At 45.2% G+C, this 14,492-nt stretch overlaps 1 protein-coding gene across 1 annotated transcript in view; it reads left to right on the forward strand.

The window, feature by feature from the left end:
* The window catches only part of LOC127003625 (uncharacterized), a 10,054-nt gene extending 2,412 nt beyond the window's left edge, over positions 1–7,642 (forward strand). Inside the window, exons 2-4 of the mRNA XM_050870532.1 lie at positions 1–631; positions 4,756–4,780; positions 5,041–7,642. The exon at positions 1–631 is cut by the window's left edge and continues 1,603 nt beyond it. Of these exons, the coding sequence (XP_050726489.1) occupies positions 1–631; positions 4,756–4,780; positions 5,041–7,233 (2,849 nt within the window). The 3' untranslated portion in view covers positions 7,234–7,642. The remainder of the gene's footprint in view (positions 632–4,755; positions 4,781–5,040) is intronic.
* The last annotated feature ends 6,850 nt before the right edge of the window (positions 7,643–14,492 follow it).

Genomic DNA, 14,492 nt, shown 5'->3' on the forward strand with positions numbered 1-14,492 from the left:
TCTTGCTGGAACAGAGGGACGGCGATGATCTGATAGACCAGAGCGACGAGGACTCTCTGGCAGGCCACAGCAATGGCAGCCTAGTGCTGAAAGACAACAGGAACGGAGGCCACGCGCAGGGTGGCCACAGTGGCGGTTTTGCTGTGAATGGTAACAATGTCATTGCAGCGGGATTCCAAAGTGACGAAGCTCTCTTCTTTAGAGGCCACAGTGACGATGGCCTCGTGTTGAGTGGACACAGTGATGGCGGCTTCGTACCAAACGGCGACGACAGCAGACACACGGACTTCAATATCTTGAGAGATGAGTCTCTTGAGTACCAGTTCAGTAGCGTGGAAGACAGTCTCGGTGAGGCCCCCGGCACTCAAGAAGTTATTGCCAGCAGTGTCTTCGGCGGCAGCCCACAACAGGTGAGAGGGGATGGTGGCAACAGTGTGCCCGCACAGCTCCTCAGCGTCAGCTTTGAAGGCAACGTCGGCAGCTTCAGCGGCCTCGCCAACAGCAGAAAGGAGACAGCGGTTAGGGGCAGCGAGGAAACCCCAGGTTCGGCCAGCCAAGCAGCCGCCTTTGGTGATGCCTCGTATGGGCCCCCCAGCAGACCTGCCGCCGGCCCCGCCCAGCTCTACGCCCCGCCCTAAGAAGCAACAGCTTTCCCTCATCACCTCAGCTGCTTGACTAACGCTGTACTCTCGCTAACCCTGAACACCGCTTGTCCAAGTCGGATGTAGTTTGCATGAAAAAAATAGTTACCTCTTCAGTCTCTTTAGCTTAGAGCTTCTCAGTTCGGTATCTGAGTATTTGGTATGTAAAATGAATGTTTTTCTTTCTAAGAAGACATACTGTAAAACATACTAGAAAGTATGCTATGAACACACCACAGCATCACGTTCTGATCTGTATTCCTCTCGAAGGTAGATTACTTTGCTGACTGGATCTTTACTTGCACTCAGTGCTCGACGCTTGTGGTGATCAATTAATTACCTTTATATTATTGTTGTTTTTATGCGCCACTATTACATTGTTTTACTTCAAAAGAATAAAATTTTGTACCGCAGTTAAGGTGTTTAGTGTTTTATGCCTCACGTCCAGAAACTGCATCAGTCCCCAGGGTCAGGGCCGCTGGAGCTGTCCGGTGACATCTGTTTTCCGGAACGGTACTACAGCATGATAATCTAACTGAGGTACAGCGCTGTATTACTCAGGTGTGAACGTCGAGGTGATTACGTACATCATCAAACTGTCTATTGAAGATGCTGCAGGTATAACAAGGCGCACAGTGATAGTATGAGCTGAGCTGCAACGTGACACCTGGCAAAACAAGCGAAATATGACCACATTCACATCACAAAATATGGGAAAGAAAAAGGATGGCTGGAGGGAAGAAGCCAGCACCCGGAGCCACTTGCCTTCAGCACCAGGTGTTGTATGACTGCGTACCTCTTACTTGTCGCCCGCTTCTCACTGCTTCTGTTTGCAATTAATTTTCCGGATGCGCACACAGGCACCCACCCACACCTCAACATCACCCAGCTCCGCCACCTTGAGATAGTGCAAATGTATGCATGTAGGATTATCTTGGGCCCGTCTTACTCTACCTATGACGAAGCCCTTGACGCCCTACACCTGCCCACACTTGAAGACCGCTACCAGCACCTCCTCCAAAAGTTTGTGGTGCAACTACTTAATCACCCGCTCCACCGTGACCTGCAACCAGACACTGCGCCTCCCTCTTGCCATGCCGTCAGACACAGCAATTTACTGATACCTATCCTTGCAAGGACGGAAAGGTACAGGAAGAACCCCATCCCTACCATTGTAAATTTAATAAACAAGTAACTATATGAGAGAATTTATATTCATATTTATATTAGAATAATTTATATTATACTTAATATTTATATTTTATGTACACTTATGCACTTATTTTTTAGATGTAAAATTTCAATCTGGCTGCACATCATATGAATAAACTGTTTACTATTATTTTTTTTTATTTACACACACACACACACACACACACACACACACACACACACACACACACCGGTGCCACCAAGCTGGGATTTTTCATTCGCCGCCGAGTGGCTTAAAACTACCCACATGCTGTCCAGAAGACCACCTATCAACCCGGACTCTAGATTCTATGATTAAAGATGAGCTCCGGGAGGGCAGCATGAGCCAATGCAAGATGTCGCCACTATAAACACTCGCCTGCGCCAGAACGGGCTGGGCCGACCATCAGGACCCACCGGGAAGAACCCTTGGACCGACCATCTGGATCCACCAGGAAGAAGCCTACCGGCGCAATAGGCTAAGACGTAGAAAATAAAAAATAAACATACGCACGCGAGAGCAAAATAAATAACACATTAAAAATATCTTATTTCCTTCCCCTATGACACGAACCAACAAATTTAGTCATTACGTGAAAAAGCAGCGGCGGGGCATCAACAATGGCAGATAATTGTTATACGTTATGAGTTTCATGAAACAATGAAGTAAAAGTTTTTCCACGTAGAGAGAGAGAGAGAGAGAGAGAGAGAGAGAGAGAGAGAGAGAGAGAGAGAGAGAGAGAGAGAGAGAGAGAGAGAGCGAGAGAGAGAGAGAGAGAGAGAGAGGAGAGAGAGAGAGAGAGAGAGAGAGAGAGAGAGAGAGAGAGAGAGAGAGAGAGAGAGAGAGAGAGAGAGAGAGAGAGAGAGAGAGAGAGAGAGAGAGAGAGAGAGAGAGAGAGAGAGAGAGAGAGAGAGAGAGAGAGAGAGAGAGAGAGAGAGAGAGAGAGAGAGAGAGAGAGAGAGAGAGAGAGAGAGAGAGAGAGAGAGAGAGAGAGACCGCCGGACCGGCGTTTAGGAGCTCCAGGAGGGATGCGGGTTCGAATCCTGGCCGCCGCACAGCTGAGTTTTTTCAGTCACCGCATGCTGCCCTGAAGACCACCCATCAACCCGGACTCTAGATTACCTCTCCAAAGAAATGCTCAAAGATGAGTTCCGGAGGGCAGCAAGAGCCAAAAACAAGATGGCGCCACTGTAAACACTTGCCTGCGCCAAAACTGGCTGGGACAAGCATCAGGGCCCACCGGGAACAAGCCTACCGGCGCAATAGGCTGCGACGTAAAAATAAAAAAAGCATTACCTGCAAAGGTGAAACTATTATAAAGAAAACGGTAAAATATTAGCGATATGCAAAAATAGTAAGAACACACAAGATGATTATGGTGAAAAGAAAAAAAAAGAATTACAATAATAATAATAATAATAATAATAATAATAATAATAATAATAATAATAATAATAATAATAATAATAATAATAATAATAATCAATAAGTAGAACAAAACACGGAGAAGAAGAAGAAGAAGAAGAAGAAGAAGAAGAAGAAGAAGAAGAAGAAGAAGAAGAAGAAGAAGAAGAAGAAGAAGAAGAAGAAGAAGAAGAAGAAGAAGAAGAAAGGAGGAAGAAATAGACGGTAAAAATGAAAATGAAGATGATGAAGAAAAAGGAGGAAAGAAAGAAGATAAAGGGGAAAATAAAGACAATAATGGTAATAATAATGATAATGATAATAATGATAATGACGATGAACAGATGGCAAAACAATGCAAAAAAGGAAAATACATGCGTAAACACCTACAAGAAAAAGATAGGGCATTCAAACTTACAGTAGTTTCGATGCCAAATAAATACCTATCCATAGACTTCAATGCGTCAATCAGATAATGATCCATTGCGGGGGGAATCTAACGAGTAATGAAATAATTCAATAATAATCACATAATCATATACTGTAGTTTGAAAACGTAATAAATTAATAAAACACTCGTTGAAATCCCCCGCACTGTAACATTACTGCATGAAGCATTGAAGTTGTGCAGATTGGTATTTATTTGGCACTGAAATTTAAATCCTAGGAATTCTGATGAAGTGAATTGATCATTAGAAACGAATGTTAGACGATGAAAAAAGGGAATTTCAACGGTTAAACACACACACACACACACACACACACACACACACACACACACACACACACAACACACAACACAACACAACACAACACACACACACACACACACACACACACACACACACACACACACACACAGGTAGGTAGATAGACATACAGGTAAATAGACAGACAGACAGAGATACGAAAGGATAAGCGTATGGACAGATGAAACTAAAGACATGTATGAAATATGTCGATAATTTGGAAGATCTACTCTAAAAATAAATAACGAATATACATTTCATTTATTTATTATTGAGAAAGGAGTATCTCATAATTTCAGGAGGCATTTTATGAAAGCGAGCGACTGTTAGTTCTAACATTCAGTCTTTTCAGTGATATTCATTACCGTTATAGCATTGGAGGGATGGTGAAGAGAGAAAAGAAATGAGTGAATGAAGAGAAAGGAAAAGATGAAGGCGAAGGCTGAGGCACTCATATATATCGTCGTGGCTCAGAGACAATGAAAAATGTAGGAGTAAAACATAGTGTGACTGCAGTTTTTAGAGTGAAAGTCCTATTAATTGTTCGCTGACGCCGGGCACGGTTAATGAAGGGGGAGGGCGTGTCGGCGCCGAGGCGGTCACGCTGAGGGAAGGGAAAGACGTAAGAGAAAAATGAAAAGAAAACTAGGCCGAGTGATGATTCTTCTTGACGCACTGGCCTACCGGGACGAGGGACGGGCGGGGCGGGCGAGGGGCACGAGTGTGAGGGCGCCGCACCGCTATATAAGAGAACAGTGTGGCCGGCGAGGCAACACTCCACCATGAGGCTCCTGGTGAGTCCTGAGCGGCGGCGAGCTGCAAGCCAAGCCCCTGTGCCTGACACACACACAAACACACACACACACACACACACACACACACACACACACACACACACACACACACCACACACACACACACACAAACACACACACACACAAGCCAGGAAGTTTTGAGGCGTTGGGGCGTCTTCCACACACTTCACCGCCACACAACACAAGCCAACCACCTCTGCATCTTCAGCAGACTCCCTAATACAGTTTTTTTGCTGCAGGTGATCTTGCCAACGCTCCTGACGGTGGCCGTTGCGGCCAAGCTCCCGACCTACACCTACAGCCGGCCCTTCGCCCAACACCAGCAGACCGGTGTTGACACTCCGCAGAGCTTTGCACACACTGGGACATCTAGACTGACCAACGGCCAGGCCGGACAAAACGGCTTGAGTCAGAGCTACGGCGAACCCGTGACCCAGTTCAATGGCCAGGCCAGCCAAAATAGCCTGACTCAGAGCTACGGCGAACCCAATGGACAACAACCCGTGACCCAGTTCAACGACCAGGCCGGACAAAACGGCTTGAGTCAGACTTACGGCGAGCCCGTGACCCAGTTCAACGGTCAGGCCGGCCAAAATGGCCTGACTCATTCTTACAATGAGCCTCAAGGCCTGATTCAGTCCAGTGGATACTATGGGCAAAATGGTCTCACTCAGACTAGCAGTCGACCCGCTGGGCCTCAGGACCTAACCCAAACTAACGGACACTCTGGCAAAAACGATCGCACTCAGACTTACGCTGCACTCAATGGGCGACAGGACCTGATTCACCCCAATGGCCACTTTGCGCAGAATGGTCTCACTCAGACAAACCTTGTACTCTCTGCGTCTCAGGACCTGACGCAGGCCAATGGAAACGCTGGGATTAATGACCTCTCTCTGAGTAATGGTGCCCCCGCTGGATCACAGAACATAAACCAGCCCAATGGCCACGCAGGTGTCTTTCTTCCAGCACACGAAGAGCCCGTCAGGTTTCACCCCCAAACACAGCAGCAAGGCCTCACAGAGCAAGACAACTCGTTTGAGACATACGAAAACCCCACTGAGTCACACAGCCAGACCCAAGAATCCAACGGTCAGGACCTCTCTCCTCACACTCAGGACGTACTTGCGAGGCCGCAAAGCCTGAAGGAGCCCCACGGCGACGTTTGCCTGGAGGGACAGGTGCGTCACGCAGACGGCTCCTGCGTCACGCCTGAGGTGACTCGCAGCGTCTACGTATTCGGCGTGACCGAGACGCCCCGACCCTCCGCAAGGCCGTCGCCCCGCCTGCCTCCCCCAAAGGTCCACGAACACGTGCTGCTCATCCGTGCACCTAAACGTTGGGCCGCCGACCAGTCCCTGGTGGTGCCGCCGCCCGCACAGAAAAGCGTCGTTTACATCCTCAGGAAAGAGTTAGAAGATGAAGACCCGCGAATCATTGAGGCGCCCGTCACGCCGCCACCCCACCCTGAGGTGTTCTTCGTCAACTACAAGGACGGCGACAACGTCAGCCTGCCCAATGGCCTCAACCTGCAGCAGGCTTTGCAGGGAGCAATCACGAGCCCCACCACGCTGCTGGACGCCGCTGAGGAGGGGGCTGCGGCAGAGAACGCACAGGTGACAAACTTCCCCATCCTAGGCGACAAGGTCTCGCTGGAAGGCCAAAGCGAAGAAGATCTGGTGAGCTACCGTAACGGCGCCTTTACAACAGACGATCTGAGGGAGGGCACCTTTGTATTGGAAGGCCAAAGCGACGACGACCTCTCTCTGGAAAGTCAAACCGATGGCAGCATTATCTTGCTGGAACAGAGGGACGGCGATGATCTGATAGACCAGAGCGACGAGGACTCTCTGGCAGGCCACAGCAATGCCGGCCTAGGGCTGAAAGACAACAGGAACGGAGGCCACGCGCAGGGTGGCCACAGTGGCGGTTTTGCTGTGAATGGTAACAATGTCATTGCAGCAGGATTCCAAAGTGACGAAGCTCTCTTCTTTAGAGGCCACAGTGACGATAGCCTCGTGTTGAGTGGACACAGTGATGGCGGCTTCGTACCAAACGGCGACGACAGGAGACACACGGACTTCAATATCTTGAGAGATGAGTCTCTTGAGTACCAGTTCAGTAGCGTGGAAGACAGTCTCGGTGAGGCCCCCGGCACTCAAGAAGTTATTGCCAGCAGTGTCTTCGGCGGCAGCCCACAACAGGTGAGAGGGGATGGTGGCAACAGTGTGCCCGCACAGCTCCTCAGCGTCAGCTTTGAAGGCAACGTCGGCAGCTTCAGCGGCCTCGCCAACAGCAGAAAGGAGACAGCGGTTAGGGGCAGCGAGGAAACCCCAGGTTCGGCCAGCCAAGCAGCCGCCTTTGGTGATGCCTCGTATGGGCCCCCCAGCAGACCTGCCGCCGGCCCCGCCCAGCTCTACGCCCCGCCCTAAGAAGCAACAGCTTTCCCTCATCACCTCAGCTGCTTGACTAACGCTGTACTCCCGCTAACCCTGAACACCGCTTGTCCAGGTCGGATGTAGTTTGCATGAAAAAAATAGTTACCTCTTCAGTCTCTTTAGCTTAGAGCTTCTCAGTTCGGTATCTGAGTATTTGGTATGTAAAATGAATGTTTTTCTTTCTAAGAAGACAAAAGATACTGGAAAGTATGCTATGAACACACCACAGCATCACGTCCTGATCTGTATTCCTCTCGAAGGTAGATTACTTTGCTGACTGGATCTTTACTTGCACTCTGTGCTCGACGCTTGTGGTGATCAATTAATTACCTCTATATTATTGTTGTTTTTATGCGCCACTATTACATTGTTTTACTTCAAAAGAATAAAATTTTGTACCGCAGTTAAGGTGTTTAGTGTTTTATGCCTCACGTCCAGAAACTGCATCAGTCCCCAGGGTCAGGGCCGCTGGAGCTGTCCGGTGACTGGATCTTTACTTGCTCTCTGTGGTCGACGCCACTGGTGATCAATTAATTACCTCTATATTATTGTTGTGCAGTATTATTCAGGTGTGAACGTCGAGGTGATTACGTACATCATCAAACTGCTGCAGGTATAACAAGGCGCAGAGTGATAGTATGAGCTGAGCTGCAACGTGACACCTGGCAAAACAAGCGAAATATGACCACATTCACATCACAAAATAAGGGAAAGAAAAAGGATGGCTGGAGGGAAGAAGCCAGCACCCGGAGCCACTTGCCTTCAGCACCAGGTGTTGTATGACTGCGTACCTCTTACTTGTCGCCCGCTTCTCACTGCATCTGTTTGCAATTAATTTTTCGCACGTGCACACACGCACCCACCCACACACACACACACACACATACACACACACACACACACACACACACACACACACACACACACATACGCGCGAGAGCAAAATAAAAAATAAAACATCTTAATATCTTGTTTCCTTTCTCTAAGACACGAAGCAACAAATTTAATCATTACGTGAAGTGGCAGCGGCGGGGCATCAACAGTGGCAGAAAATTGTCAAACGTTATGAGTTTTACGAAACAATGAAGTAAAAGTTTTTCCACTCATATATATATATATATATATATATATATATATATATATATATATATATATATATATATATATATATATATATATATATATATATAAAGGCATTACCTGCAAAGGTGAAACTATTGTAAAGATAACAGTAAAATATTAGCGATATGCAGAAACAGTAAGAACACACTTAAAATGATTATGGCAAGAAGAAGAAGAAGAAGAAGAAGAAGAAGAAGAAGAAGAAGAAGAAGAAGAAGAAGAATTACAATAATAATTATAATAATAATAATTGTAATAATAATGATAATTATTATTATTATTATTATTATTATCATAATCATTATTATTATAATGTATAGTAATAATAATGATAACAATAACAATCATCAAAATAGCAATAATAATAATAATAATAATAATAATAATAATAATAATAATAAGCAATAAGTAGAAGAAAAACAGGGAAAAGAAGAAGAAGAAAAAGAAGGAGAAGAAGAAGAAAAAGATGATGATGATGATGAAGAAGAAAGGAGGAAGAAAAAGTCTTTAAGAATGAAAAAGATGAAGAAAAGAAGGAGGGAAGAAAGAAGATAACGGGGAAAAAAGACAATGATGGTAATAATAATGCAAATGATAATAATGATGATGAACAGATGGTAAAACAATGCAAAAAAGGAAAATACATGCGTAAACACTTAGAAGAAAAAGATAGGGCTTTCATATGTATAGTAATTTCGATGCCAAATAAGTACCTATCCATAGACTTCAATGCGTCAATAAGATAATGATCCAGTGCGGGGGGATCTAACGAGTGATCAAATAATTTAATAATAATCACATAATCATATACTTAAGTTTGAAGATGTAATACATTATTACAACACTCGATGAATCCCCCGCACTGTAACATTACTGTATGAAGCATTGAAGCTATGCAGATCGGTATTTATTTGGCACTGAAATTTAAATCCAAGGAATTCTGATATAGTGGATTGAACATTAGAAACGAATGTTTGACGAGGAAAAAACGGGAATTTCAACGGTTAAACACACACACACACACACACACACACACACACATACAAGGAGAGGAGGAGGAGGAGGAGGAGGGGAAGGACAGAGACGCACGTATATAGCCCACGTGCTGAGGTGGGCGGACACACACCACGACCAACACAATGCTGTTGCCGCGGGTGAGTGACCTGCTGCTGGCCTGTGCACTCGGGTGAGTGACCTGCCGCTGGACTGCGCACTCGGGTGAGTGACCTGCCGCTGGCCTGCGCACTCGGGTGAGTGACCTGCCGCTGGACTGCGCACTCGGGTGAGTGACCTGCCGCTGGCCTGCGCACTCGGGTGAGTGACCTGCCGCTGGCCTGCGCACTCGGGTGAGTGACCTGCCGCTGGCCTGCGCACTCGGGTGAGTGACCTGCCGCTGGCCTACGCACTCGGGTGAGTGACCTGCCGCTGGCCTGCGCACTCGTGTGAGTGACCTGCCGCTGGCCTGCGCACTCGGGTGACCCTCCGCGTCTCGTGTGGTGGGGGCCATTCATATGGAAGTCGTGACCCTGAGTATCATTCCGTGCTGAGAGTCATCCTCCGCTTAACACTAGTACGTTTTCTTCACCTCCAAGTGACCACAGCACTCCTGATGGCGGCCCACCCGGCGTTGCTCTAAACGCCGCACACGCCCCGCCGGCCAGGCCGACGCCTTGGTGCCGCCCCCATGCTACTCCTGCGGCACAAGGCGACACGAGGGCCCGCAAACCTCTCGGCAGCCGTGAGACAAGAAATCTTGAGGCATAGTTTTGTTAGACTCGCAGAGCCAATGGGCAATGCGGGGAAAGATCACCCCGTAATCCCGTTAGAAGGACCCAATGGGCCACAAGGTCAGAGCCATCCTGCTGACCGCGCGGCAAAGCAAGTCTTGAATCAAGGCTACGGGAGAACCCGACTCCTGTACAACAACACAAACCCGGACTACCACGCAGCACGTTGCTTCCGAAGGAGCTGTGATGCAACACGCTCCGGCACGACTACCGCACCCTACGGGGCAAGTCACCTTCCTTGAGACTCATACAGGACCCGCAAGACCACACGGTCAGGCCAAAAGTCGCGACGGCCAGGTCCTCAAGCCTAACACGTTGGACGTACCCGCGTGGCCACACAGCCCGGAGGATTACCACGTGGCCACGCGTCCAGTGCTCGGCGGCGGCAAAGGCTGCCTGGAGGGTCAGGTGCGTCACGACGATGGCTCCTTCGTCATGCCTGAGGAGACTCGCAGTATGTATGTGGTCGGAGTGCCCGAGACGCCCCGAACCTCCGCGAGGCCGTCGCCCCGCCTGCCGTCTCCGTGAGTCCAGGGACACGTGCTGCTCATCCGCGCAGCCGAGCGTTGGGCCGCCCGCCGACCAGCCCCTGGTGGTGCCGCCGCCCGCACAGGAGAGCGTCGTTTACGTTCTCAGGAAAAAGTTCCAAGACGAGGACCCGCGTATCATTGAGGCGCCTGTCACGTCGCCCGCCCACCCTGAGGTGTTCTTCGTCAACTACAAGAACGACGACAACGTCAACCTGCTCAAGGGCCTCGACCTGCAGTAGGCCTTGCAGGGCGCCATCACGGACCCCGCCACGCTGCTGGACGCCGCTGCGGAGGGCGATGAGGCAACAGACGTCCCCATCCCGGGCGGCAAGTTCTCGCTGAAAGGCCAAAGCGACGGTGATGTAAAGAAGAACCACAGTAGATGTGTGGGGAATTGAGCTGGTTTATCTAATCAATTCAAGAGCTTTCATGGCGGAACCAATGACGACACTGATGACTACAGACAGAAGACGGTAGTGACAGCAGGTAGACCTTGTATATTTGTGACACGAAAAGGAAAATAAATAAATCAACTGTGTGCAGGACAGCTGACAGTCGACAAATGGGCGGTTTAGTGAAAGGAAGAGGAGAGTCAGGACACCCCTCCATTACAACACGTGTCCTGCTGAACAGTGCACAGTGAAACACACTAGATTGTATCCTCTGTGAAGTCAACATCTTCTACTCTTCTTTCAGTGGGAACCACTAACTATAACATAGTTCAATGCCATGAACTAGTGACTATAATTGATATCTTGAAGTAGAAAACTAATTAAAACTCATCTTTAAATTAGAATGGAATGTAAATACGGGAGAATATATAATAATTTCCCGTTAAGAGTTTTTAATAGAAGAGTTTTGAAAATATACGAGTAACTATAAAACGTGATAGTTAAAAGAACACACACACACATACACACACACACACACACACACACACACACACACACACACACACACACACACACACACACACACACACACACACACACAGAAACACACACACAGAAACACACACACACACACACACACACACACACACACACACACACACACACAGAAAAAAAACAGGCATATCACATCAATTACGCACAGACTCACTACGCCAAAGATTTTAGTAGCATCTCTAATCTGGCAACAGCGAGACCATTACGTAAATCATCAACACGCAATAATTTGGCAACAGTAACAGGCATGGGCGAGGTTTCAACAGCCCGGTAGTGTAGCGGCAGTAAATGGCGAAGGAAGGCACAACCACGTCAGTTATCTCTTAACACTAAAGGGCGTGGGTAAGGTTTCACAAGCCCATTCATCCCGCAACTGAGGCAGGCGTAGGTGAGGCAACAAGAAGGTAAGAACCCATACAGACAACGAACTGCTCTAGCATCGCCTACGTTACCCCTTTTGTTTTTCGTACATGTGAAAATCTCTTAGCGTAGACCTGACCATAGAGATAGACGAATAGACCAAACGTAGTATTAGTCACTTAGGATTAGAAATAAAACCATACAGACAACGAACTGCTCTAGCATCGCCTACGTTACCCCTTTCGTTTTTCGTACATGTGAAAACTCTCTGAGCGTACACATGACCATAGAAATATATGAATAGACCGAACGTAATATGTATTAGTCACGTAAGATTAGAAGTAAAACGAGAGAACTGAAATTAAGAAAATGAATGCAAAGACTTCAGGTAAGAAAAGATTAAATGAATTAAATAAAAGAAAACTAACCGAAGAAAAAGGAAATCTGAAAAATCAATAAAAAACTCACAAAAAGAAATAGATTAAATAAGAAATAGATTAAATAAAAACAAGAAGAAAAAGGTTGAGATCAGGATAATATAAACTAAAGAGAATACAATTAAGTATAATAAAACTAAAGAGAATAAAGTTAAGTATAATAAAAAGAAAAGAGAATAAAGTTAAGTATAAGAGTTAGATTAAGTAGTATACAAAAATATACAGAAAAAAGCAATGGAGAGAGAGAGAGAGAGAGAGAGAGAGAGAGAGAGAGAGAGAGAGAGAGAGAGAGAGAGAGAGAGAGAGAGAGAGAGAGAGAGAGAGAGAGAGACGTCTATGACATTCCAGTTACTTGACATACAACATTCCTAAGCAATTCTAACTTTCCAAAAGAAAAGTGAGTATCGTTCTGTAAAGGGGAACACACTCAAAGCCGACAGACAAAAATGCTGAAAATAAAGGGGAGAAAAACTTTATCTTTGTCTCTTCCAAAACGGGGAAACAATATATCATCGAGGAGACTTCCCTTCTAGCCCCCAAAAGATAAATGTATATACAGTGGACAATAAATAAAAATGGTGCCTGCTCGTAAATGCCCTAGACGATGAGGCAATAAAACTGCAGTAATAGTAATAACTAAGTAAATAAATAAATAAATAATAATAATAATAATAATAATAATAATAATAATAATAATAATAATAATAATAATAATAATAACAAAAGAAAGTAATAATAGCGACATCAAAGTAGATTTAAAAGCAAGGGAGAGAAAAGAAGAAACTGAAGGAATACATCAAAAGAATGGGAGAAAAAGAGAAAATCTGTGGAATGGAAATTTTCAACGGAGAAAATAAAAATAAAAATAAATATGAAAGTAAAATGATGTAAGGGAGGAAAAAAAGAAGTAGGAAACCAGAAAAAAACAAAAGGAGGAAAACAAGCAAAAAAGAGAAAAGAGAAATTCGAACTAAAAAGATTTGAGGAAGAGAAAGAAATAAAAACGAGTATATGAAAGAGAGAAGATGAGAACGGAAAGAATATGAGAAAAACAAAAACAAACAGAGCGGAAAGACGAGCACAAACAAGTCTTCTCATTGCACGGAGGAAACAAAACAGGAAAAAAAAAATCAGAGAAATGCCATAAAAGGAAAGCAAGTGAGTTGAAGAAAGAGTCTAATAGAAAGCAACAGCGAAGTGATGGAAGAAGAAAAACGAGGCGAAGACAATACCCAGCGAAGAACCACGCAAGTCACTGAAGAAAATGACACAAGATGACGGAGACGAAAACAAAAAAGGAGCAATAATAGTAAAAAAAAAAAAGAGAAAAGACGATCTGAAAAAGAAAGCAACGAAAAAGCAGGCCATTCGTTTACGTCTGAAAAATGTTGTTAAGTCACGAACCTCATATTATATTAGAGAGAGAGAGAGAGAGAGAGAGAGAGAGAGAGAGAGAGAGAGAGAGAGAGAGAGAGAGAGAGAGAGAGAGAGAGAGAGAGAGAGAGAGAGAGAGAGAGAGAGAGAGAGAGAGAGAGAGAGAGAGAGAGAGAGAGAGTAAAGAAAAAAGAAAGAAAGATGTGAAAATAAAGAAACAAATATTAATGAAAGAAAGAAAAAAGATAGAAAAAATAAAAATAAAGAAAACAGAATCAAGAAAGAAAAGAAAGTAAGAAAGAAAGAAGAATGAAACAAAGAAAGCAAAAAGAATAAGAGAAAAAGAAAGAAAAAAGACAAACAAAGAAAAAAAGAAAAAAAAAGAAAAGTAAAAAAGAAAAATGTAGAAAGGAAGAGTTAATGTAGTACGAAGAGACGAATGAGAAAAGATATCAAAGTAACAAAAACGAAAATGAGGAAAGAAATAAACTAACAACCATCTAATTACCGAACCACCAATTATCTAAAAAAAAATAATAATAATCATCAAAGAACAGCGAAGACACACAAATCGAAAAAGAAAAACAACCAAAAAACAAACAAACAATCGTGCAGAAATATAACACAAGGTGAAGAAAAAGACCAACAAAAACTTGATCATCTGAGTAAAGTAAAAAAAAGAAAAAAAGAAAGTAA

Source organism: Eriocheir sinensis, chromosome 25 (genome assembly GCF_024679095.1).
Source record: "Eriocheir sinensis breed Jianghai 21 chromosome 25, ASM2467909v1, whole genome shotgun sequence".
In the NCBI taxonomy this organism is placed as follows: Eukaryota; Metazoa; Arthropoda; class Malacostraca; order Decapoda; family Varunidae; genus Eriocheir; species Eriocheir sinensis.